This window comes from Leptosomus discolor, chromosome 4 (genome assembly GCF_034619465.1).
Source record: "Leptosomus discolor isolate bLepDis1 chromosome 4, bLepDis1.hap2, whole genome shotgun sequence".
NCBI lineage: Eukaryota > Metazoa > Chordata > Aves > Leptosomiformes > Leptosomidae > Leptosomus > Leptosomus discolor.
Window position 1 is genome coordinate 24,882,655 of NC_141394.1, and position 26,220 is coordinate 24,908,874.

A 26,220-nucleotide genomic window follows, 5' to 3' on the forward strand; every position below is an offset into this window, starting at 1 on the left:
AACGAGGACTTACCTGTTTAGTAAGAACAAAGTAGGCATAGAAAGCCATGGCACTCCCGTAAGTGATGAAGTATGTGACTGGCTCCATGATGTCCCACGAATAGACCCACCATGTGAGCCATGCCAGCGCTCCCCCTTGTGTTGACATCAGAGCTAAGCCAACCCATAGAAGCCTGGAGGTCTTTGCATCTGCACTGTCTGTGACTCTGGCTTTCATCTAAGGAAAAGAAATACAGAAACCTGTTCAAGCAAACATGAGTGCTTGTCTGATGAGCAGCTTCTCAACTATATTTTCTCCTGCTGGCCTGGATCCTTTCTCAAGATCTTTTAGTGACTCCTCTTACTGATTTACCCTGCTGAGAAAGAAAAGGACTGAAATCCAACGGCAACCAAACTTCCTGGCTGTTGTGCATCAAGAAATCCTGCTTTTAATCTCCCCTTTCCACTACTAGATTCCACTATCAGATGTCCATTTATCATTCAAAGCAGCTCTGTTTAATGCTCATGCTGGTCCTCACAAAGCAGGTCTGAAGCCAGGTAAAAGTTTGTCCACTTTGTCAGGCTCTTTCTGGCTTCCTCCCCTCACGTTGGGCTAGCTTGGCCTGCCCTAGATGAACATTCCTATCTTCCTTTCTTGGATTCTGGCAACCATTAATCCAAATAATTTGCCTTGCTGCCTTGGTGATACAGAAAACCTTAGCCTAAGCCACAGATGGTTTCTACCTCACTATTGCTTTTTCTGTAATGGGTATTCAGAACTCATACAGCAACAGGTGACTACGTGGACTTCCAATCCAGTACCACCCTTGCTCAAACCAGGACACCATCCCAATACTAGCCATGCTGAGGCTTGTTCATGACAGCTTTCTTCAGGTGTTGTGGTTTCTACCCAGGGAATCTGCATAGCTGGATGGAAAAGAACTGAATTGAAAATAATTTGAATTATATTTGAATTGACCCTCACTTACATAACAAAACAGACACGCCCTAGCCATTCGTGCTGATATTTTTCTATCAATCACAGGACTTACTCTTGATGAAAGGAAATGCCTTTGAGTTTTTAAAAAAAGTAACCCCTCTTCCCCACCTGTTCAAGAGGCAGCAGCTCTTCTTTCAGATGGTCCAGTTTCTGTAGCAATTCTCTCTCTTTCCTGATCTGGTGATCTTCTAAATGTAGAGCCACAAACAATCTGTGAACCAAGGATTTGATATCTTCCATTTCAGTAGCATGCTCACTACTCAGCTTATCTGAAAAGAAAATGTGTGTCTTAAAACATTCAAGAACCCACCCTTCTTCATTCTCTCCCCACCTCCAATCCTGAAAAGCAGGATCATACAATGGTAAATAAAACCAAAGAGAAATCCTTTCTCTAGACAGCTTCCAGACAGTTTTCTGAGACTTCCTATGCCTTTCACTAGATGAAGTGAGATAATCAGAGTTATTAAGCACTGCTCTTACCTTTTACAGGAGGTGACACCCTGTATGCTGTGTTGTTGATAACAAGTTTAAAGTCATTCATCAATAAGACCTCCATTAAGGTTGCATCAGAGACCTTGCTGCCATCTGCAGAAGAAAGATTTAAGTTCTAAACCATTTATGATAAGCAATCTTAAACATTAGCTGATATCCCTTTGGAAAAGTGCTAGAGTTCTTTATTAGTACAGTTTGGAAGGGAACTGTACTTTCAGTAAATCTGGTACCGGATACTAAAAAGTAAGGAGGAATACACAAACACAGAGTGTATGCCTGAATGCTTTCTCTAGCAGTGTCATCTGGATTTTGTCACTTCTATGAGCAGACTTGCATTTTCTTGTGTTATGATTGTGACTAGAATTGACTCATTGGGAAGGGGAGGGCAGAACAAAAAGAAGTCTTTCATAGAACAGCAACAAACGGCAACATGAAGATCTGCATTTTTGTTTCTCCATCCACACACAAGTTTGCATTCTCACTAGGACAAAGGGTTTGGGGAAATTAAAAGACCTTCGAAGACCTTATCTTCACTTATACATTTACGTCTTTCCTTAAACAGGCTCTTCCAGGCAAAAGGAAGAATTCTTGTCAGTAGTGGTCGTCAGATTTTTGTTCACGGTACTTGAAATCACCCTGTTTCACTATCAGTTGTGACTGGGAGTTAAGTAGTACATAGCTAGGCTGTCCAGTACAAGGCAGACCAGGAGCCACAGAGGCATTAGTCTAAAAAGCTCTGGAGAACCCTTTTCTACTTTTCTTTTTTACTCAAAAATTTACGTGAATGCTACCCCATCAACAACACAGAGAAGAGCCTAAGGGAAAAAAAAAATCATATCTATTTTAATGACTTAAAATCAGAGACAAGGGAGCAACTGTGACATTCAATCAGGAAAGCTGATTGTTGAAGATTTTATCCTGCCTTTGTATTTTTTCCTTCTTTTCATTCCCTCTCTACCATTTTTATTTGCCAAAGGCCCTTTCACACAAAAGGCAGTATTTGAGTCTGCCTAGGGCTGAGAAGTGATTTGCCACTGGTAGATGGACCACAACTTCAATATATGAAAAGGCTCTTGTCCAACAGCGTGGACACACAGCAGCCCTTCCCAGGGCATTCTCGCCACAGCAGATCTTGCAAGATTAGTACTCTGGTAAATTTATGATTTCTTGATAACAGGATCCCTTCCTATTTTACATTCAATACACCAGGGCAGATGTAATCTAAAACCTCTGCTGAAACGTGAAAGATCTGTTTTGTCCCATCTCTGCTTTTTGTTTCCCCTGTTTAAAGGGGCCTGAAGTTTGTAAACAACCTTTTTTCTTCCTGCCCCAAAGAAAGGCCTGCATCAGTTGCAGCAAGTGCTGGGGCCAATTCCTCCCTCTCCTGTGGAGATCGCCCAGCAGATCCGCTTTCCAGAGACAGGAGGATGGATAGGAGTTCCTGCAGTACACCACTGACGCCATGCAGAAGGCCTGCTTGAATGGCTGTACCAAGTACTACTCTTCCTGCCTGCTGGCTTTCATACGTCCTCATCTCATTTCACTGTCCACCACACCTCACCGCAGCGAGGAGGGCAAGGAGGACATTACCTCCCGCAGGGACCTGAAGACACCAAAAAGGAACTCCCAGGGTCATTAGCAGCAACATGTAACAGTGGATCCCTGGAGCTCTCGCTGGTCCATGTCCAGCAGTTTCCTGAGCTGCCCAGTAAAACCAGCTCCCCCAGGGGGTTCAGATGGTGCAAGAACCTCCGGAGCCACACACCACTGCTGCTAGGCACATCACTGTGACATGGGGGGTTCAAAAGCCACAGATGTTTCATGGTACCCATTTGACCTGCTCTTCATTTCCTATACATAAACAGGGCACCTTCCCCTGCCAAGGGGTGGGCAGTGGCGGAAAGCAACAGCTTTACTCCTGGGATGAATAATGATCAGGCTACAAAATATGAAGATTTTTGTATGTAAATATTTGTCACAGTGCTACTGCCCTAGCTCCTCCATCTGTCCCCATATGCCCACTACAGAAAAGCACTGTAGACAGCCCCACGCCTGCAATTATTAATTCACTGGAACGCTGTCCTTGGGCCCCATCTGCTGAGGCTGAGACTACTGAACTCTGTGAGCTAACACACCAGTTGACTCTCTGACCTAACTCTGTGTGGGTAGCAAAGCAAATCTGGAAGGCTATCGTTTTCCATCCAAAATCTGAAATTTTAATGTGCCCATCCACCTTTTTTTTTTTCTTTTACAGTGTAATAGAACAAAGCTCATTTGCATGTAAATTAAGGTGACATTTACAAAGTGACATTTAAGCAAAAAATGCTCTTCAAAAGAAGTGCCAGACAGGCTCTTTGTTCTGGATGTGATACAACCCATTTATTAACCTGTCCAATCTTTTGTTAACTGAAAAGCAGAAAAGTTTGGGGGGAAGGGAGGTGTTTTCTTTTAGAAAATTCCCCACAGGCTTTCACGAAAAGGCTACTTTCCTTCCTATACCTAAGCACAAGTGTTCAAATGTGGACAAAGGGCCATTTTTTGTCCACAGAAGTTCTGCAGGACCAAAATCCAATGCACAGAAAATGAAAGTGAGTCATCATACACAGCACTAACACTGTGAATTAAGGTTGGGTTTCACTTAACGGCTAAGTGACACAGAAGTGTCTGCACTAAAATCAAGGCTTCATAATTTTTCTTTAATAATAAATGTTTAAATGCAACTCTCAGTACTTGATCAATAGTTTCTCTTTCCAGTATCAGTTTCCTAATAAATTAAACATCTAAGCTGTTCTCTAACATTACAATTGCCTGCACTTGAAAGACACAGAGCAGAGACCCCTTTCACAGTCATTGTTTTAATCAGAGGACAATGTTTCTATTCCAAAGTTGGGCGGGGGGGGATCTTTAAACAGATAAGACAAGGTGAAAACAGTCCGATTCCCTTTCCACTTTGGAACCTGCTGCCTATCCATGCCAAAAATGTCAGACTTGTGAAGCAGAATATAATTTCTGTAAGAAACCTACAAGTGACCAGTGTTTGCACTGAAGCTGAACAAGTAGTTAGCTTTTGCTGATATACCACAGAAGAATGCAATTCAGCAGTGAATCACAATTACTTCTGTCATGGATGTCTCCGCACCAGTACAGAGGTTAACTGTTTGCCAGCCCATGTTCTTGGCTAGCCCTGCCTTACCGCAGTAAGAAATTCTTTTTAGTGAAAACTTCCATGTTAACAGGAAGGCCAGATACTGACAATGACCATTTGTTACAGTGGCTTCTGAAGATACAAGAATCTTTTATGAAATTATCTTTAAGAGAATTTTTCACCTTTGCTACCTAGCAGACACAGCATTAAACCCAACCCAACCAAAAAAAAAAAAAAAAACAAAAAAAAACAAAAAAAAAAAACCAAAACAAAAATGCCAAAGCTTCTGTGTACACGAAGCTCATGCACACACTGGGATCCACACAGATCACATCACCATTGCTCTAGAGGATATAAATATATTGCTCTATGGGGTATTTTCCTATTTTACTAAATGTGCTCTCAAAGCAGCTTCTCCTAGATCTATGGCTTCCTCATCTTCTAGGAGCATCAATCTATTTTCAGTTCCTTTAAAAGTCCCTGCAGCCCTCTGCAACATCATTCAGGAAGAAAGTGATCATTATGAATGCACCCGGCTATGAAACTTTGGACCAACTTTCCTTGACCTCATCCTTTCTTCTGTTTATGTGTTACCTGATGGAAAGTAAATATTTCTGTAGGGGTGTAGCTATCCTTTTTTTTCCCCTTTTCTTTCTTTCTTTTTAGGGGAGTGAGAGGGAAAGGGAAGAAATAGATGCTTTTAGTTCGCCAAATTCAAGTACCTCTTCTACCACATTCAGACAAGAAAGCTACATCTCAGTTCTACTTTTGAGATTGAGTCCTCCTCTAGGACCAGGACAGGGTTTGAAAGACTTTTCAGAATTGCTGTGGAAAAACTACAAAACACAAACCAAGTTATCTTGGAAATAAAATGGAAAACCAGTTTAACTAACTGGATGTTAGCTTTTATCAACAGGCAGACCAAAGAGACAAAACACATGAAAACAGTGAGCAAAGTTTGAGAAAATTACTTGAAGACTTGGGACAACGGGATAAACAGTATGCTACAAGGACGCAAGACAACATGCTATTTATCAATATAGATTTTTCTTTTCAACCCAAGGGCCCTGAAGTACTGTACTCCAGCTGATGAATGAAACCTCCCAAAAGTCTCAAAAAAGCTGCCCTTTATCATTGCACACATTATCTGGTTGATTAGGTCTTCGTAAGTTTTCCATATGAGTTCAAGTTTGTAGAGAGGCAAACTGATTCTTCCGGCTCCTGGACAACTGGCAGACATCATATTCAAGAGCCTGACTGGTTGTCTTTAAGAATGATCACGGAGGACAAGGATAGAAAAAGATATCAAGGAAACCAGAAGGGAGACACCTATTTAAAGACAGCATTACCAAAACAAGCTTCCTGAAAAAGATAACAGAGGACACTACTGGGATACAAGAAAGGTTACAGTAACATGTCCAATTCTGCATTTTTAATCAGCTTTTCCACCTGATGGAGGGCTGAACTGGAGAGACATACAGTCCATTTGAAAAAGGTATGTATTAATTTTGAGGAATGACAGAAATGTAAGATACCTGTTGCAAAGACTTCCGCCATCTCAACTCCTTTATCTTCTCTCTGCACGTCCTGCAGGAATGCCCCTACAGTGGTCACTGTTGGCTTAACAGTGAACTGACAGCGTTCATTTCTCGTGGGCAGTGTAAGAGTTATCACAGGAAGACCATGTCTGTAGTTAATAGTTACTTCTGGAGGGGAGAAAGAAAACTTAAGTGAAAAAACCATATTGTAAATTGTCATTTAATTTAAAAGCTGCTTTTAAAGCACAGGATGAATAAAGAAAACGACACAAAACAGTCTAGATTTCATTAATTAATATAGTACTTCTATTTTTGGGAGATATATAGGTGTATATATAACATGCAGCTAACGTCATCTCACCCTGGTCCCACAAAATAAATTCAAAGCTCGTTGACATTGATGGGAAGGGGGAAAACCTGCAGGGAAAGCTTACCGTCAGATGGCACCAGTGTGCTGTAAGGTGCTGCTTCCCAGCTCCTCCAAGCTCCGGCGTGCCTCCACAGCCGCACCTGCAGCACGGACACAGGGAGCTTGCTTTAGAAAGGTTCAGATGCAAGATTTATCTGGTCAAAGGCAGCACCCAGCCTGTCACGGTGATCTGCTTCTGTGTGATCTGACAGCAGAGGTGTCCATCTGAAGTAAAAGCCCTCACTTAGAAATTTCTATGTTAAAGATGGAACCATTCTTCCAGAAAGCACAAATGTTGCCAAAGGTATTCAGGTGTCGCCCACAGTTAAACTTTTTGTCTAGCACGGTTTAAATAACTCAAGGGAAAAGGGGAAGGAAAGAAAGGGAAAAAACCTGCAGTGTTTCTGAAGTGCTTTATGCAACTCTTACAATAAGCCCTCTCCCCTCCCCCCAAAACCAGCTGCTTGACAGATCTCTACATTGTAGTGCCTGAAGGCAGAAGTGTTCTGCAGCAGTTCAGAGTCCACAGTGTAACTTAAAGCGGTGGGCATGGTTTCAGGAAAGTCTTCGACTGCTGAATCATAAACAGACTGGCATTCTCTTAATAATGTCAAATATTAAGTGACTGAGGTCACTCCCCTTTGCTTCAAAATTATATACCATATACTGAAAGTTAACTGTTGATACTCGTGGTGTTAAAAGACAATAATAACAACACGCTTGCCTTAGTATGGAAGACTTTTCGCTTTTTAAATGGCCGTTTCAACTCCAGCTCAGATGTTGGTGCAACTAACAGCACCACCAGCCTCTGGTACCACATCAAAGGAGGCACATCCAGAGGCACTAAGTATCCCGTATGCCCTGGGACAGGGGTGACAGCAGGCTTTTGAACCTGCACGGTGGTGCTCCCAAGCCCGTTCCTTCCAGAGACATTGGTGAGAACCACCCAGACACTTCAACACGACCACATCAAAACAGAGAAGACAAACGGCTCTGATTAGACCCACGTACATAAAGAGTCCAGCCACACTGTGGAAGATGCAACTTCTCTGACACAAAAGACCTCTGCTTCTACAGCTAGTCCTCCCACTCAAGGAGAGGAACAATTTCATTGCAGTGACTCCCACAAAGCAGGCATTACTGCCATAAAGTAAGTGTAACAGGCAGAAGTAGGAAGGGAAATCACATCCCCGACTAAGCTGGTTACAAAAATTGTACATGGGCTGGACCAAGGCCTGGGGTTTGAAATATGATAGTTGGGAGAAGTGGAGAGCGGTGTCGGGAGAGATGACAAGGACTGATTCTCCCTCTGGTGAGCTTCATAGCTCATCTTTCTGAAGGCACAAACATTTCTGAGTCTGCAAGCTAATCTCCTTCAACAAAGCAGGAAAGGTAAGCTACAAATGCAAGAGGCCTCTGCCCATTCAGCATGCCAAGCACTGCTCACCACATTCACGTGATTTATTTGTTCTTAAAGAATCACAAGCTTGACTGTTTGAATAGGAATACTTAGGTTAAATAAAGAATTAATCTGTAAAATGTGTATTTCAAAGATGCTGACCTTGCCCTAGCTTTTTCCCTGGAACAAGCACCTTTTACGACTTAAAGAAAATAAAATAAACCATTCTGGGAGTTTCCAACACTGAGAAATTTGTATATTGTAATCTTCAGGCATCAAAGGCAGTCAGAAACCTAAACTAAATAGCAAAATACCTTAAACACAAGAGTATTGTTCAAAAAAAAAGGTAAGCTAGGAGTGCAGGAATGCCGAACGGCCACCCAGAGCTAGGGCGTAACTTCTCTGTTTCTCCACCAAAGCAAGAGACTTTCCCTGGAGCAGAGCAGGACACACGGCCCAGCTCACCAGTTCTCACCCCATCTACAGGGGACACCTACACCCACAAAACCTTTAGTAACATACAGCCCAACAGTAGGGAGACAACATTCAACATGTGATCTGCTTTTCCACAAAAGACCCTGAAACACACCAATTAGAACAGTCCATGGAATTGTTCAATAGCCTTGAATATAACAATAACTGTGTTGTTTCTTCAGAGGGATATATTTAAGAACTATTTTTTTTTTTACAAACCCTTGGTATGTAACTTTGCAATCAAGACCTAGGTAGCTATCATTCAACACGCCTCAAGCACTGAACAGCACCCAGCCTGTATTTGAAGGTTACCGGATTTCTTTTGTTGTACATTTGGGTATCTACTTAACTTATGGAGGAAACAAAGCATTCAACAATTAATCCATATTAAAATATATTAAATATATAAATTTAAAAATATTTATTATATTAAATAAGGAAAGGTAAGGGAAGAGCAACTGATGTCATCTACCTGGACTTGTGCAAAGCATTTGACACTGTCCTGCACAACATCCTTGTCTCTGAACTGGAGAGATGGATTTGATGGATGGACTACTCAGAGGATCAGGAATTGGCTGGATGGTCACACTCAAAGAGTTGTGGAAAATGGCTCGACATCCAAGTAGAGACCAGTGACGAGTGGTGTTCCTCAGGTGTTGGTATTGGGACCGGTGTTGTTTAATGTCTTCATCGGTGACATGGACAGTGGGATTGAGTGCACCCTCACCAAGTTTGTCAACAACACCAAGCTGTGTGGTGAGGTCGACACACTGGAGGGAAGAGAGGGCATCCAGAGGGACCTTGACAGGCTGCAGAGATGGGCCTGTGCAATCCTCATGAAGTTCGACAAGACCAAGTGCAAGGTCCTGCACCTGGGTCAGGGCAATCCCAAGCACAGATCCAGGCTGGGCAATGAGTGGATCGAGGGCAGCCCTGCGGAGAAGGACTTGGGGGTGCTGGTGGGTGAAAAACTGAATATGACCCAGCAATGTGCGCTCACAGCCCAGAAAGCCAATTTCATCCTGGGCTGCATCAAGAGAAGTGTGGCCAGCAGGTCGAGAGAAGTGATTCTGCCCCTCTACTCCATTCTGGTGAGACCCCACCTGCAGTGCTGCGTCCAGCTCTGGGGCCCCCAGTGTAAGAAAGGCACGGACCTGCTTAAGTGGGTCTAGAGGAGGCCACAAAGATGATCAGGAGGCTGGAGTAACTCCCCAATGAGGACAGGCTCAGAGAGTTGGGGTTGTTCAGCCTGGAGAAGAGAAGGCTCTGGGGAGACCTTACAGTGGCCTTCCAGTACTTAAAGGGCACCTGCAGGAAAGGTGGGGAGGGACTCTTGATCAGGGAGTGATAGGACAAGGCGTAACAGTTTCAAACTGAAAGAGGGCAGATTTAGATTAGATGTGAGGAAGAAACTCTACCCTGCGAGGGTGGTGAGACACTGGAACGGGCTGCCCAGAGAAGCTGTGGCTGCCCCCTCCCTGGCAGTGTTCAAGGCCAGGCTGGATGGGGCTTTGAGCAACCTGGTCTGGTGGGAGGTGTCCCTGGCCATGGCAGGGGGGTTGGAATGAGATGATCTTTAAGGTCCCTTCCAACCCAAACCATTCTATGATTCTAAATTACATTAATTGATATAAGATCTCTGAGGTATTTCACTCTATTATTCTTTAGACTTCTACATTACCATTCATGATCCATTGAAAGAATCCCTATATACTGAAGCTTTTTTTTTTCTTTTTTAGATTGTCTGTTAATGCAGCCTACCCATCAAAATCACCTGCAAAGAATATGTGAAGTATAAGAAAAGCAAAAGGCACTGAGCCATGGAGTTGAACTGAGTTGCAAATAATGAACTCTTTCTATACAAGCTCTAGACTGATTAATTGGGAAGCATGAAGGGTTAACTTTCTCCCTATGTTTCCAGATTTAAATCTCCAGTTTCAGTGAAGTTATTAAACCATTAGCTTGTGCCCTAGCCAAATCGCTGTGCTTCTTTCAAGGTGCCTGGAATGATGCCTACCCTACCGCTGCAAAAGAAATGAAGTCGGCAGCCACTGCAGCTAAAAGGAAGACTTGAACCAACGAGTAAGTTAGTAACATCAGTGAGAAGTGAAATAGGAGGGATGTAACCTGAATTAACTGCATCACGACTTTAACTTTGAGATACTGTAAGGACAGCATACTAATAACTCTTCTATATGTTAGCACACACACCTCTTGGCTAATTCATCTAACCACACAAAGGCTAAAGAAAGCTATTCTACATTTCTCTGCAACCTGAACACACAAGTGGCAGGACATCTGTCTAAAACACCTCTAATGCAATGACTACTATGTTTGGGAATCGGGCCAAAGGCTTGTGAACACCATTTCACTGCAAAATACCCTTTCTCCCTCAGCTGTATTTGCTTTCTAACGCATAACACTTGGGAGCAGCAGCTGGCCACGGTGCACTACACCTCTTGACTCAGTTCAAGGCATGGCCTCTAGGAGTGAAAACTCATGAGAATTTAAGGCACAGAGTGTTAATTGTGATACAAATACTCCAATATATACTGTTAAATAATACCAGTTGGTGTAAACCAGAAAATATATTTCTAGTCTAAAGAAGTACGTCCTCTGTTAAGGTTACCGCTGGTCTCTAATAGAAGAGAAGTTGCCACTGTTACAGTGGAAATTTCAATGATTCAGGGACTAATGTAGCAGCATAACTGAGGCACAGCTTTAGGGACTACTGTAGCAGCATAACTGAGCTGGGAAACTAAGCAGCCAGACATGAGAAGTGGGAGACACAGGAATAGCAATACTGCATTTTTCACTTTTGAGAGTCGCGAACAACCGAACCAACCCACACTGCAGTTTCTGGACAGCGGTTAGCTGTTCCAAATAAGCAATCTCTTATGATGCTGAATGACTGTTTCTGCAAACTTAAGCTCAAATTTATGTCTGACTAGTTAGTGTAAGCAATTGGTATCATCATCAGTATATGAAGTGACATGAAAGCCTCTGATCTTCCTCAAGAGAAACAGAAATAGAAAACTCATCAGGAACCATAACTTCTGTTGTGTGGAAAACTGTAACGTGGGTGGGAAGGGAGAGAGCAAGAAATAAAAATATTTTTCTCATGAAAAAGTGATCTTGAAAAAGGAATTCTAAAAAAAAAGATGTCATTAGGATACTTTCTGAGTGCATGGAATTCTTATTGTTGACAGTTGATTTAGTTCATTTTGTCTTGCCATACGAAAATATTGTTAAAAAAATCTGAATCAAAATGGGGGTATCCAACAATCATATATTTGAAACTGGTTTGGTTTTGCTTATATACATCTCAGAAGATTTGGGAGTTTTGGTTTGTTATTTCAACAGCAATAATAATGTAATGCTCCTTCAACATTTGAGTCCCCATTCATTTGCATTTATTAGTAGAAAGCTATTCATCCTATAGCATCATAGCCAGCACAACTCAGTCTGCCCTTTTCTTGAAGTGCCATGCAGTGCTACAACTGAAGTATTATATTGCTCTAGCATGAGATGCTGTTGAGAATGCCTCAAGTCAAACTCATAAGCAGCCTTCACAAAAAAAAAAATAATACTGCAGACTGTCACTATGGATGCTGTCTCCCATATTCTCATTTCCTTCTCTCTAAGGCAATGATAAGAATCTGAAATAGAAAAGCACAATAATAAAATGCACTACTCCACTAAGCATAAGCTTGTTACCCTTAATTACACTGCAGCAAAACACACTCTAATTAAAACGTAGCTTGCAGTGGGCTTTTCAATAGTAATAGAGTGTAACAGTCCTTCCCTCGGCAGAAGAGGAGAGTTCAGTCATCTCCTGGAGCCCTTGTCCAACACCTAATACAGCTCCTTCCACACAGCTGCTGGAGAAGGACTAGGGGAAGGGAACAGAAGGGAGAAAAATCATGGAGGAAACTAGTAGTTGCAATGCCTAAAAGTGATTCTTGGGGCCCCTCTAAGTGTCACTAGATGAGCCAACATCCCCAATATACATCGTTCTTCCCACATGCTGATCTTGCTCGGCCTGTGAAGGAGAGGGCAAGACAAGCCACCTCTCTAGATGCTGCTTGCTTGTCTGGAGCAGGAGGAAAATGAAGGTAGATACATGTAAGCCACTGTTCAGGGAGGGCACATACTATAAATAGCTATTTATATCTTCCATACTGACTTACATGTTTTTCTGTCTCTAATAAACACACCTAGAAGTTCTCTGCATATGAATGTCAGCTCCCATGTGATTCTCCAAGGAATTAAACTAGCAATTAATTAATTATGGAGTAACACTGCAATTTCAGAATAAACTACCTACAGAGATTTCAGAAAGGTTTAAAACCAAGGGAAAGAAGGAAAAAAGTAGGTGCTGTCAGTCTACTGAGTTTGCAGATCTTGCACAACCAAGATTATCAAAAATGAATCAGTATTCAGACCAAGTTTACAATAACTACACATAAGGTATTTCCCTTTTTAAAATGAGTCACCAAGGCCATTTTGGACATATTTGCTGTTAAATTTCTGTGCTGTTTTTATAAGCAATCCCACATGAGTAAGAAAATAAGACATCAGGAGCCCTAACAACTGCCTACAATCATTTTACAAGTGCCCACTCGAGCTACAGAAACACCTTCTCATGAACTTCTCAGCAATTTATCTGCTTACACTGATTTTCATTGTTTCTCCACCAGTCCTAGAACTGAGTTAGACGATCAGACAACAGCCTCAAACAAACTGCAGCTTCAAGGCACATTGCTCAGATCTAGCAACAACTTCTGGAAGCCCAACTTAAATGTAAACAAACAAACATTTTGCCATAATACCCCTAATACCTAGTAACAGTTTCAGCCAGAGAAGATAATTCTGACACTTGGGAGAATTCAGGATATGTTTCTCTTTCCTAGAGGGGGAAAAAAAAAAGGTCAATCAAATTTTCTTATTTTCCTGAGACACAGCTTTCCTATCTCATTACAGACCATATGGTGAATACCTTCTCCCAGCTGCTCCATAGGGCACTACAAGAACTGCACTGCAATATTTACATTTCAATCCTGCAGCTTATTCAAAATCCACAGTATTTTAACCCCTTCCTCAGTACAAATCAAAGTTTAAAAAAGTAATCAAGAGGTCTCTTCCAGCAAAGCAGTAGTTTCAACATAACTATGCATGTTCCAGTGATCTTGAAGAAGCAATATAGCATTCATGTGGCTTTCTTTCAAAACTAACTTGCCTTACAACAGTGTTTTTAAAAAAAAAAGTCCAAGCAATCAAAAGTTCATCAGTTTCAAGTGCCTGTTTTTCTTTGTGCTTTATCATCCCTGATGGTCTTTCATTTCCTGCCTCTGCTCAGGTTCCAAGAACAGCTGGCACTAGATTAAGCAGCCGGACAAACACCACCAATGACCAAAGTGACAGCTGTGATGAGAAGTGCATTGAGCCGACTGGCCACCAAGAACCTCTTTTATGAAGGCCCAGCTGGTCAAATCCACCAGTGCAGCAGGGCTTCACCAGGGAGACCTTCCACCCAGCCTCCGCTGACCGAGTGCGCATCCTCCACTTGACTTCTGCTCACTGTTCCTTTGTGCTCTCTCACCCTCTTCCTGCCCAAACCCTTCCTACGGCCCCCCTACTCCACTCGGCACATGCAGGTAGGGGAGAGAAGTCATTTTATGCAGCTCCTGCAAGTCAGGGATGACATCGGGGGCAAAGCCCCTCTTCTCACACTGTATGTCACCGAGCTCTTCTGACTCTCGACCGGGCAGCTGAGGATGCAGAGCTCTGGGTATCGAGGGAAGCACCTGGATTTGCATCCGTATCAGTTTTACAAGCCGTAAAAATAGATGCTGAAACACTCTGACATTTAAAGCAGGCTGAAATCAAGCCTCACCATCCCCTATCCAAAAGCATGATTTCAGTAACAGCGACCCCTCACTGCAAAGATGTAACACCACGAAGCGCTAAGGAGAAAGGACGAACACTAGCTGACATCTTGTGCCTGCCATGTCTTCTGGGGACTACTCTGAAGGTACAGATAATCCTTCCTCCTTTTCAAAGCAAGCAGACTTTCAAGCAAGCGTAAGGACAGGCCTAAAAACAAGTCAATTATGCAGGCCAAGTGAATTGCTAAAAGGAACACCAAGAACTGTGTCTTATTATTTTATTAAACCTTCTTCTCCTTCCCTTCCTACACAGAGAAGCAGATCTAAAATCTCTAAGGTTTTACAGTATTGGAAATCTCGCATCTTCATCCTGTTTCAATGAAGTCTACTTTTCTGAGAGCTGCTGTTCTTCCCAACCTACTTTATTTTCAGAACGGAAGAGAGGATGCAACACCTAGAAGGAAGTTTGCAAATCAAGGAGGAGTAAGACTTTGAGAGGGAGGGATTAGAGTGTGAAAATGTATTTGTGCTTTATTAAAAGCAAAAGCAAGCCTACGTTTCAGAGCTGGGCCATCTGTTCCCCAACAACAGTCCTGGTCAAAAGATTAATTTGTCAGCACCACCAGGATTTTTAATTTGACCCACAAAATGGATTTTTGCTCTTGTGCCATCCTTCTGGGACAGGCATCATGACCTGGAAAATGTTGCAAAATTTTACTTTGAGTGTAAAAAAACTGACTTTGTTTTCAAACATATGCCTATAGTATAGCTCATTAGATAAGAAAACGGGCTTGCTGCATCTTTTCCTACAAAGGTCTTAGAAAGAGCGTATTTTAATGCACGCAGCTGCTTTCGTGTATCTCTCAAAAAAACCTACTCAAACTCATCCCTAGGAATAACACTAATTCTTCAAATTGCCAGCCAAGAAGAAGCTTGTTTAAATTTCAGCTGAAATGAGATAACAGAAGAGAGATAAGGATGGAAAATCAGATGAACGCCCTTACAGGTTTATCAAAGTTACAGCCAACTCTTGTGTTTCTCTTACACAGCTTTTCAGATTGAAAGCACTGGGCAGGTCGCAGCATGCAGGAAAAAGGTTACGAAACTCAGAAAACAGAACTGCTTGTCAGCGTTTTAATTTAGACTGGATACTTCTATTTACAATATAAATAATCCTCCCCCCCCAACACAATAAAAACAGGCTTTTATACACCTACAAGGATACGCTTTGTCAATTTTTGAGTGTTTTCCTAAGCTTTTCTTTACTCAGCTGTCCAGATTTAAGGCATTTAGAGCTTGGCTAATAAAGGAGAGAGCACTTGGGAAATTTGATTGACTCAGGACTTAGAATTATTATCTGACAGATGTATGTAAAAAGGTTAGTCAGAATTATCACCAGTGGAGAAATTCCCAGTGATGGCTCTCACCCAGCTTTTTAGCAAGGTGTATATCAGGTAACACGCTGCAGATCTGCTCTGTCAAACACACCTTGGAAAGGGAACCAGCTGTGCAGCTACTGAAATGTGCCAGGGAAGGAAAGCTGGCTCTTCTCCACAGCATCTCCTCCACTCCCCACTTAGCCACCTCTGCAGCAAACAGCTTCCATCTGTATCCCACCGGGTGCGTTTCCTGCCTTGTCCCCTCTCAGACCTCCCTAGGGTCTGACCACAAGCCATGAGGAACTCCAATACCCTACAAAATCTCCCCTGTTCCATTGCCCCACCTTTTTTTCTTCCCTCCCTAAAAACTTAATGGCACTATTCTTAAGTAGTAGTACTGAAATTTTGCTTTCTCTTCAAGAGCATTTCCCCACAGCTAGCAATTTCTGCTACCCAAACACCATCATCCCAAAAGCAGAACATTTCTTGGCAACGCAGGCTGTTAGCTGCAGATCCAGAGCCACCTGCGCCAGCCTCCAGCCAGCTCTGTGGGCTCCGGCAGAGCTGCGGGCAGAGCCTGTCCCCTTGCGTTTGCTCTCAAACACTCCCCCAGTTACCTTGGTGCAGAGGCTGCCGTCCCAGCAAGAAAATGCAGACCAAAAAAACCTGCACTCAACTTCAGCCGGACACGGAGATTCATTCCATTTGCCCATCCATACTGAGCAATCAGGCTTTTAAATTAAATAATTAATTATTATTTCGAGGGGCAGGAAAATGTTAGGGATCAAATCTAAGGCAACAAAGGACAGTAACAGAGAGTAGGTACTTAGTCTTATGTCTGTGTCTGGTTTAGTCCCAGTATAATTCAGAGCAAATCTAGGTGCAAGTATCTGAATGTTGCACTATTAGAGAGGTTTCTCCTTTCCCTCCTGCCACGACATTTCCAAGAATGATTTGTCTATATATTTATTCTAACATAACGGACCATAAAAAGATGTTTTTGTAAACATCTCCAGATCTCCTTTCCTTTTTTTTTTTTTAAAAGGTCTGCAGTTACACCAGCCCAAACACTTACAAACCAGCGTTTTGCACAGGCAGCTGTAAACACGTACTTTTCCAAAGGGAAAACACCAATTTCTTTTAATTGCTTAAAAAGAAAAAAAAAAAAAAAGAAAGAAACAAAAAGTTAGGAATAGAACTGACAGATTACATAAAATCAAAAGCTCTTCTTGGGTAGTGGTTGATATCAGTATGTAGATACAATGATTTATATCCCTTATAACAGATCATTATAAAGTAATTCCCAACACTAATTTAGTAGCTAGTTTATATACCAGCTTTATATGCTGTTACACCCATGTGGATGCTCAAATTACTTGCAGGCAGTGCAAAACATATTTTTTAGCCTTGTTAGAAAGCAGCCAAAGAAAACAAAGGCACAAACAGCCAAGTAAACAGAGAAGGCCCTTTCCATATCTTCTGATGAGTAACATAAAAAAAAATTTCTAGGGGAGATACTGTAAGAACATCCATAGCCAGTAACAAACAACAAACTTAAGATCACAATTTAATAGAAACTTCAACAGGTTTTGTCAGAAACTGTAGAGCTGCCATTTAATAGAACTTAGCAGCAGGAAAATAGAAAATAAATTTTTTTTAAAATCAGACAAAACCAAAGAAAGTAAACGTTTCTAAGTAACAAGATCAAAGAGGCCACTGCAAACATATCAGTATCAAGGTGTGTAAGAGCTTCCAGCCTTCATGCACACTTCACAGAACAGTTGCACCAAGCTGGGTTTAGCAACAATGTCGTAGCAACAGCAACACTTGACTGGAGAAGACAACTTTGTTCCAAGTCCCTTATCAGAAGTCTACATAAATATTTTTAAAACCATGAAACTCATCTTAGTAGGCAAGCTTACAACCATCTATTTGTTTTCTTGGAGTAGAGCTTTGCTGGGAGAAGTAGCTTCAACAGCATTCCTGCTAAAAGGGTAGGCATAGCAGAGATGCCTAGGAAAATCCAACTGCTGTTCCAGCATGAAACACAGCCGTGCTGTTGTGCATGCAGAGGCCTTGTTAACCCAAGAGTTCAGCAAGATCCCGATGAGTATATATGTCCTGGCACTTTATGACTTTTGTCTAAGGACCTTTCACTCTCAAATACTCTTTGACAGAGGTCTCAGACATTGCTATTGCCCAAAGAGACACACCAAAGTGTGTCAGATGTCAAGGAAAAAAAACACAACTATTTTTGCTTTATTTTCTATTTTTCTTTTGGAAGTCTATCTCCTCGCATTGCTGCTCAAGAAGCTATTTTAATCTGAAAACATCAAAAGGCTGTGGCTTTGCTGATGCTGCCCCCTTCCATGTTTCAGCCGTTGACATCAGTGTTTTAAAAACACACCTTAGCTGAAATTGTGACTCATGGAACTCACGTGCAACATTCCTTATTGAACCCAGCAATCTGCTTTTCACTTTCTTCCTGTGGGAGTAAAAGTATGAAGCATACAGGCAGCAATGATGTTTGGAAATCAACAACCAACACCGGCTGTAATACACTGAGCTATCACTCTGCCCTTCAGTCTTTACTCTGCACAACAGGTCTGCACTTCTATACTTTTCCATGGAGCATGCAAAGCAAACAGAATACTAAAGATTTCCTGCAGAGGTTTCCAGTGGCTTTTTCTAAAGTTTATTATCATGAGAAAAGCAACTAAAACCAGTAGAAGATGATGCAAGGCTCCTGTATGCCCCAGATGGTCCAGCAACCTGTGTTCCGATGCACCTGCGGTGCCTCCCGGAGGGGGGTGGTTAGCAAATCTGCATGTTAGCAGCTCACTTTTCACCCCAAAGCCTTTCAACTCCAGCCAATTAAGAGTTGTTCTATTTCCTCTTCCTCTATTAATTCACTTAGGACACAGATTTGAAAGACTGATGCAACACACAGGGCAAGAACCTGCATTTGCTAAATACAGGGTTTACTGAGTGTAGCTCTTTTAAAGCTAAAGCAAATAAGAATTTAATGCCATGCAGAAGCAGCAACCAATAGTCAAAAGCTGCTGCTCTTTCTCCTCAGGCCCATAGTAACACTAATACATATTGGATGTAGTCATCTGGTCCTCCAAGCAGACTGCTATAACGCACGCATTACAAGGCAGAACCTCTTACCAGCTGCGTACTTTGGGATGCATTTAAATGAAGCTGCCACCTATCAGACTCCTGCAGACAACAGAATCTCTAGCCTGCAATACCAACAAAAAGTCTGGTTTATGCTCGCAAGTTTTCTTTAAGCTACCTCAAATAAGTCCTCTCATCTTGTTAATTAGTCACGTGGTTTCCAGTTAAAGCCTAGTTTTGTTCCCAGACTTGCTCCTAACTGAATGGAAGTATATCATTTGAGAAAGCATTACTAAAAGAAAACTCTAAAATAAGGTAAATAAATCCTGCAGTGCTCTATGTCAGGTTTCCATGTGTATAGCCTGTACTCCAGAAAGCCACAGCGCTGACCTAGAAAATGAATGCTCTGTGGTCACTCTATTCACTCCATCCCCAACATGAACTCAAAACTCATACAGAAATTCTATGTAAAGTCAAATTTAAAATAACTTATTATAATTATTCTGGGTCTGACATACTCATTGTTAATGCTCTACTACTCAGAGCAAGAAGTGAAACATATAAACTTCCCACATTCAAAGGGCCTGAAAACTGTTTAGTTCTTAATCTTGGAATTTTAACACAGGATCACTGGAAAATTAAAGTTAGTCCTTCCCTCTGTTATGTAAATGGGCATATGCAAACAGATTTCCTGCCAGGAAAATATTCTTCCACTATGTTTTGCTACTAAGAATCAAAGAATATCAAGTTTATCTTATCTTGTAAAGCATTATGTATATGCAGCTTGCACAAAAAAAAAAAAAAAAAAGTTGGTTCAGGGGGGGAGCTAACAGGTATTCTAACATGTTGCATTTAGTTTCTCTTGAAAACAGCAAAGAAATTCATCCTTAAAACACTAACACAGTGGGTCAATCTACATTTTTGATACACCAACTAAACCATTTACTGGAAAGCTATTAATTGTAAAGTGAAAAAAGTATACCAAATTGAATTTAAAATTACATTTAATCCTTAAAAAATACGGATCTTGTTTCTCCTTTTTATCAACTTTGATCTGAAGGAAGATACAGGTTGGATCAGCAGCTGCAAAAACTCCTCACTCTGAAGAAATCTAAAGTGCCCTCACTGCACTTCTATCTTCGTAAACTGATTAGCAAGGCAACTCCCTATTACATCTCTCGTTAATCAGCACTTTTCCAAGTGACCTGATATTTTCCAAGTGAAGCCTCTCAGTTCATCAGGGGCAATTCAAAGCCTTACTAACTCTCCCAACAGAAGAGGGGAAAACCCCCACCATGAATATCCCACTTCAGGTTAGGACTACCATGCAGAGTTATGGATGATCTGGATTTTTCTTTTGCTTTGGCAGTATGGTTTCCTATAGGAACAAGACACACAATCATGCTGTGTGTTTGTCTACCAAAGTCTGTTTCCACTAAGATTTTTTAATTACACAGCCACTCACAGTCAGAAACAGTTAACAAGCGCTCAGAGATCCAACAGCCTACATTCCCTCTGCTAGGACACATAAAACATGACCACATTAGAGATGTTAATTTTAAGTTAAATATGATTACAGACAGGTTACTCAAAACTGACATCTAACATCTGCTCATTCCTGGCAGCAAGTTTGCCACTCCATACCACCAAAACAGAGAGAAGCAATGCTGTTAAGGAGCAAGGGTGAGCCGTTCCACCTCAGCATGTTTACCCAGTACCCTTCCAACAACAATTTATTTGTATGTAGCACAGTTTTAACATGTCATTCTATGCATACAGACAAAAGCACGCCCAAGCAAGCAAAAAAATACTTTCTGCCTGTTTATGTCTAACAATGTGGAAAGACTGTCATCTTCCATAAAGGTAATCAGTAGCTTTACCTCCAAAATGAGCGATGGAGCATTGCAAATATTGCTGTACAGAGCCTGTGGTCACTCATGAAGCCTGAATTCTGGCAAGGTAAGAGCACTGCAGGAACCATATTCAAAGACATGTTGTTTAGTGCCTTTCTTGGAACAGTCAAGTTGTAACAAAGGTGGTGTTAGAAGCATGGAAAAGATGTGCAATCTACGGTGAGAAACCACTGTTCTGTAGGAAAATGGCTTTATAAACTGCCTAATATATACACACGTACTTCACCTTTGATGCACTTTTCAGTCATTTTTCCTGCGGTCCTATTGCAAGCTCTTCCCAATCCAACCTGCCCTCAGCCAGGGACAGCACAAACTGTTCCAGAAGTCTATTATAGGAACGTATCTATCTTATTTCAGTAAAGGTACCAATTTTAACATCCATAAAAGCAAAAAGAACCATGCTGATATATTGTCTCCCATTTTACAGTGCAGCAATTTTCTTCCTGCTGGCAATGTAGGCAGGTGAGCTGGAAGTCAGACCAGGCGGTTCTCACTTACCGTGCAGACTTGGCAAAGTCATTTATGTCCAAGTTTCTGGATAGGGCACTAACCTCAAGGTGTTTCACACCTGAGGTGTTTAAGCCCAGCATCAAGCACTCAAAAGTTACCATGGACTTCAACCTCAGTCATATCTGCCTTCCAACCGAGCACCCCAGATCTGTGTGCACATCATAAACCGCTGGGTTTTTCAGTCTCTAAACTTCAGCTTAACAGTTGAAATACAGCTGTGAGACTTTCAGCAGACCATGGAGCCAACCATAACTCGCCATAACCTGTAGCACACACGCACTTCCACAGAAGGATGAGATTTAAGGAGACATGCCTCATGGGTTTTGATTGAGCACAGAGAGCTGTAGCAATCAGAACTGGAGATTTCCATATAGACACTTACAGGGATTTGTAACACATTCATCACCTACAATGTTTATGTTTCATTACAGCATTTAGAGCTCATATGAAGAAGATTCAGTTGAAAGGATACATTTGTGCGTAATGGTTTTATATTGGTGAGAGATAACAGCATAATATCCTCCTTAAAGTCATAGGGATGTCCTCTTCTGAAACCTAAAATACCAATCTCAGTGTTACTCTTAAGATATTTTAGTAACTTTCTGCAGAAAACAAGATGAAACTGATTTTGTACAACAGGTCACTACAGTTGTCCAGATTTACATCTCCATTAATGGATACCCTCCTTGATAACACCCTGTATATTCAGCTTTGCAAGGAAGTATAACTGGTTTGTGTGTATGTGAAAAAGTGTACGGAAAACAGGCAAGACAACATTCCTGGGTTTTTATGAAGATTTATTTTTTCTAAAGGATAAAGCAGATAATGTACTCAATATAAAGCTAATGGCTAGCTGAGGGGAACCGTAAGATACAAACCAATGAAAAGTCTAGTCATAAATGCCTATCACAAACAAAATGTTGGTGAATTTAGAGGAGAAATTGCATACAGAACCACTGGTACCCCTCAGTACAGCTGAGAGTGATGAACACCACTAACAGTATCTGAATTTTTTTTTAATTATTTTTTTTGATCCCCACATTTAAAATGCCATGAATAAAACATACTTTTTTTAGTGAAGGTTGAAAGCTCAACAGCCAACATTCAGGTAGTGCCCAAATATGATGTCCGATATATACACATAAATTAAAGTTCATGTAAACAAGCACACACACAAAAAAAATCCATGTCTTCGCAGTAATAAAAACTGAATATAATCAAATATCTGATTTGATCAGCTAAACAACATGAGGACAGCAAAGAATTCTGGTGGTTGTTAAGTTTTTATCTTTCCACAGTTTCATGAGAAAAAGAATTGCATAAGAAGTGTCACAATACATTAGGACTGTTTATATATATCCAATGCACATGCAACTAAGACTGTAACTTTACTTAAACTGCCTCAACACTATTTCAACTCAGGGACCTCACAAGCAACCAACCAAAGCACAGAAAGGCAGGGAAACTTATTTCCACAGAAACTTGCTAGTTTGGGGGAGACAGCACACAGAAATGTGTGAATAACATTGCACATCAGGAGGAGCCAAGCAGTGCCCAACCAGCAGAACTAGTGCCCAATTCCCAGGTCTCTGCAGCACACATTGAGATGTTACACTGCAGGGTCCAGGTCTTCTGCACAAGTAAATAACCTAGTGTTCTCACCAGAAAATATGCCTCTGCCAAACACAAGCCCAGATTCCAGGGAAAAGTTTTGTTAGTGCTGGCTGTCAAGAAGACAAACTCCCTAAATTCTTGCTTTGCTTAGCCCTGTATAACATTTTGACATGGAGCATTTTCATACATCACTGTTAATTGAACCTTTTTATCAGTAATTGCATCATATGCAAAGGAGAAGAGGAAGAACCTTAGGTTGTTCATTTGGTTTTGGTTTGGGTTGGTTTTGTTTGTTGTTTTTTTGCTATCCTAGTCAGGTATTAAAAATAGCTAGGCAATCAAAACAACAGCAGTACATATCAGAAAACACATCCCAAGATATTAAGGACAGAATGGACCAGGGAGGTTGATCCTATGTGATGAGCTGCACAATTCAGCACAGCAATTTCTTCACAAAGCTCAGCCTAAGCTGAAATGTGCTGTGCCCCACCCCCCCAAAAGCATCTTTGCCTTGATTTAAAAGATTTTAATAGAGGGATGTTGTCATCTCTGATCTATGGAGAATCTACAAGTATAAACTAACGTAGTCAAAAAAACCCAGGCACTATGTTCCTCTTTAATGTGTTGAGCCACTTAATCTCTGTAGTTTAACCTGCCTAGATCAACAGCTGTCTAGCCTCAGAAACGTCTCTCCTTTGTAGGTACCTGTAGACTACAAGAAGCTACTTAGACTGAAAATCTTCAGTTTTCTGTTGTAGCATAATTTTTCTGCTCTAGAAACAATTCTTGCAGATTCTTTAAACTCAAACTTTCCAGTCTTCCAGCATTCAGAATTTGAGACTCACTAACCTTATATGGGAGAATAATACTCCTACCTCACAATTCCCTCCCTATATTAACCTGCCCAAAAATCTTTTGACTACAACCTCACGACAGGATTCAAATCCAGCCATCACAACCTCCATGCCCCTTTCAGAACTGCTGCTTTATAGGACGCACTCTTCATTTACATTCTGTTTCCAGATGGAGGACCTTATTGTCTATGTCCCATAATTTCCTTATTTTATTTTTTTTTTAAATAAAATATTTAAATGACACCACTGGGTGAAAGCAAGATACAGAAGAAAGTTTCCAATGACTTCCATCTTACTGGAAAACCTTGGACTTGTTACTATGCCTCAATTCCCTGTATCTTGAAATAGGGGTACCTTAAGATAGAAATAATGACACTTACCTTAACTGCTACCAGTCTTCACGTGTTATAAGGGACAAAAAGGAATCACCTCCAGCAAGCACCCAGAGTTATCCACCACTGACCTCTCCATTAATCAGCAAAACAACTGGTAAACCACATTGTTCAGGTAATCTGTACATGTTACCAATAATTGTATTTTGCTCTAGACGCTTAGGATACTGAAACATCATCAGGTAAGAGCTCACCCCAAACATGTGGCATCACTGTATTCACAATTATTTTTGTGCTCTCACTTTGTTGACATCTCATTTATGAATTAAAGGCAAGTACATTTTAGTAGGTTTTACTTATCGGTATGTTGGTAGCTCAGGTCTTACTTGTTCCTATCTCTGGTTTGTCAAACTTTATGATTTAAAATGGATTAGTGTGCCTTTCTGTCATGGTACAGTGCCAGAGAGACTCCTTGTAAAAAAAGGAGAAAGATAGTTTTCAAGTGAATTTACAAGGAGAATTGGCTTTAAGAATATAAATTAAAGATTAAATGCAACACAGACAACAGCAAAAGGTTTCACACAGCACAAGCATGGTGCTTAAGGATTCCCTGCAACCAGAAGAAACTGCCTATTTTTTTTTTTCTCTCCTTATGGTCAAGCTAGCCTGCCATCTCATACCTCTGTTACGTTACGTGTGATTACCTATTTCCTTACAAAATTGCACACCAGTCAGAGCCCAGCCTCTGTCAAATGGTAAGTAGCCGAATTCCTTTCTTTTCTATTTTGAAATCCCAAGCTGCCAGCCACAGGCAATTTCCAAGGCAATCGCTAAAAAGTCTCTATCATCATCATTTTAAAAAAACTCTCACTTTTGTAATGTCCTACAATTAAGAGCAGAGTGTTCACATACAGGTGAAATGGAGTCAGAAGTTTCCAAGAAAACCATTTACTCTTGAAGGGACTTAAGGACTCAATTTTTTTTTCCAAGGAAAGGGAGGCAACGTCAAAAGCTAAGTGTCAAAAGCTAATCTCTTGAAGATTAAAGCAACAAATCAAGGAATACTTATCCTCCAGAGTTTCATGTTAACTGGCAAAGGCAAATGACAGGTCACTCCATAGAGACTCATACTCCTACTTTGCCTAGAGCCAAGAAAAGCACCCCAAGGCCTGAGCAATGGGAAAACAACATCAGAGGCACCATCATGACCTTCAGCTAGCTATTTCAGATACATATATCCTTCCTGTCCTTGACCTAAATTAGAAAAGCTTGAAAATCAGGTAGATTGTGGTCAGTGAACTCCCCAGTTCATTTCAAAATTCTCTTCTGGTAAGGAACAGCAATATTGTTTTAAGCTGACCCAACTTGATCTATTTCTGGTTTGCTGCCAAACAGTGCTCATTATTTGCAGAACCTTAAAATCTGCATTCCATCCTCACTATCTGGAATCACATCCTGAAGCCCACAGCAAGAGCTGAGGCAAGCAGGGCAGAGCCACCCACGCGGCCACACAGGGCTGTGGATACTCACCAGCCACAAAGAGCAGCTGACTCCCAAGCAAGACTTCCTGAATTTCCAGTAGCTCTGCATGGGGGTTTGTTAGACAAGAATAAAATTGAGCAGTATCAAGAGAGGACTCACAAGCAAGCTAAGAGCTTAGGAGTCTGGGGATTTATTTTCAACCAGCTGAACATCTGTTTTGGTAGTGATGGCAAGCAGCTCTCCACTCACTCAGCCTCCCAGGTTTCCAAAGTGGTCTTCCAGTGCCTGCCACACCTGCAGAAGATCCTCACTTTCCTATCATTCCCGTTACCTCCACAATGTATCAAACCGTGGAGCTTTTTCTTTGGTGTTGATAAATTGTACATTACACTGTATATTTGCTAAACTTTCTCTTAACTCTTGGACATGAAGTGCCCAGTTCTTAAACACCAGCACAGTATTTATTCATACCAACCAGGAATACAAACACAGGCATCAAGACTACTTTCATGAGCTCCCAAAGGGCTCTAGTACTCTAAACTAAACTAAAGTCTAAACCGAAACTTTAGACTTTTAGTAGTTTAAAGACATTTTTTCTTTAAAGAAAGTCTCTTACACTCTTATCAGCATGCTGAACAGCTGCACAGGGAGAGATCCATCAGGTATCCCAGCACTCACCCAAATCCACCTGA

General features: G+C 41.3%; 1 protein-coding gene across 2 annotated transcripts in view; it reads right to left on the reverse strand.

Annotated features, from left to right (window-relative positions):
* The window catches only part of MCUB (mitochondrial calcium uniporter dominant negative subunit beta), a 54,538-nt gene that overhangs the window by 2,673 nt on the left and 25,645 nt on the right, over window positions 1-26,220 (reverse strand). The window contains exons 2-6 of one of the 2 annotated variants that reach the window (XM_086464295.1): window positions 6,589-6,664; window positions 6,152-6,319; window positions 1,460-1,564; window positions 1,088-1,248; window positions 14-217 (exon numbers count right to left, since the gene is read on the reverse strand). In XM_086464295.1, the coding sequence (XP_086320421.1) occupies window positions 14-217; window positions 1,088-1,248; window positions 1,460-1,564; window positions 6,152-6,319; window positions 6,589-6,664 (714 nt within the window). Of the gene's footprint in view, window positions 1-13; window positions 218-1,087; window positions 1,249-1,459; window positions 1,565-6,151; window positions 6,323-6,588; window positions 6,665-26,220 lie in introns of both variants that reach the window. The other variant, XM_086464294.1, reaches the window with a different exon arrangement.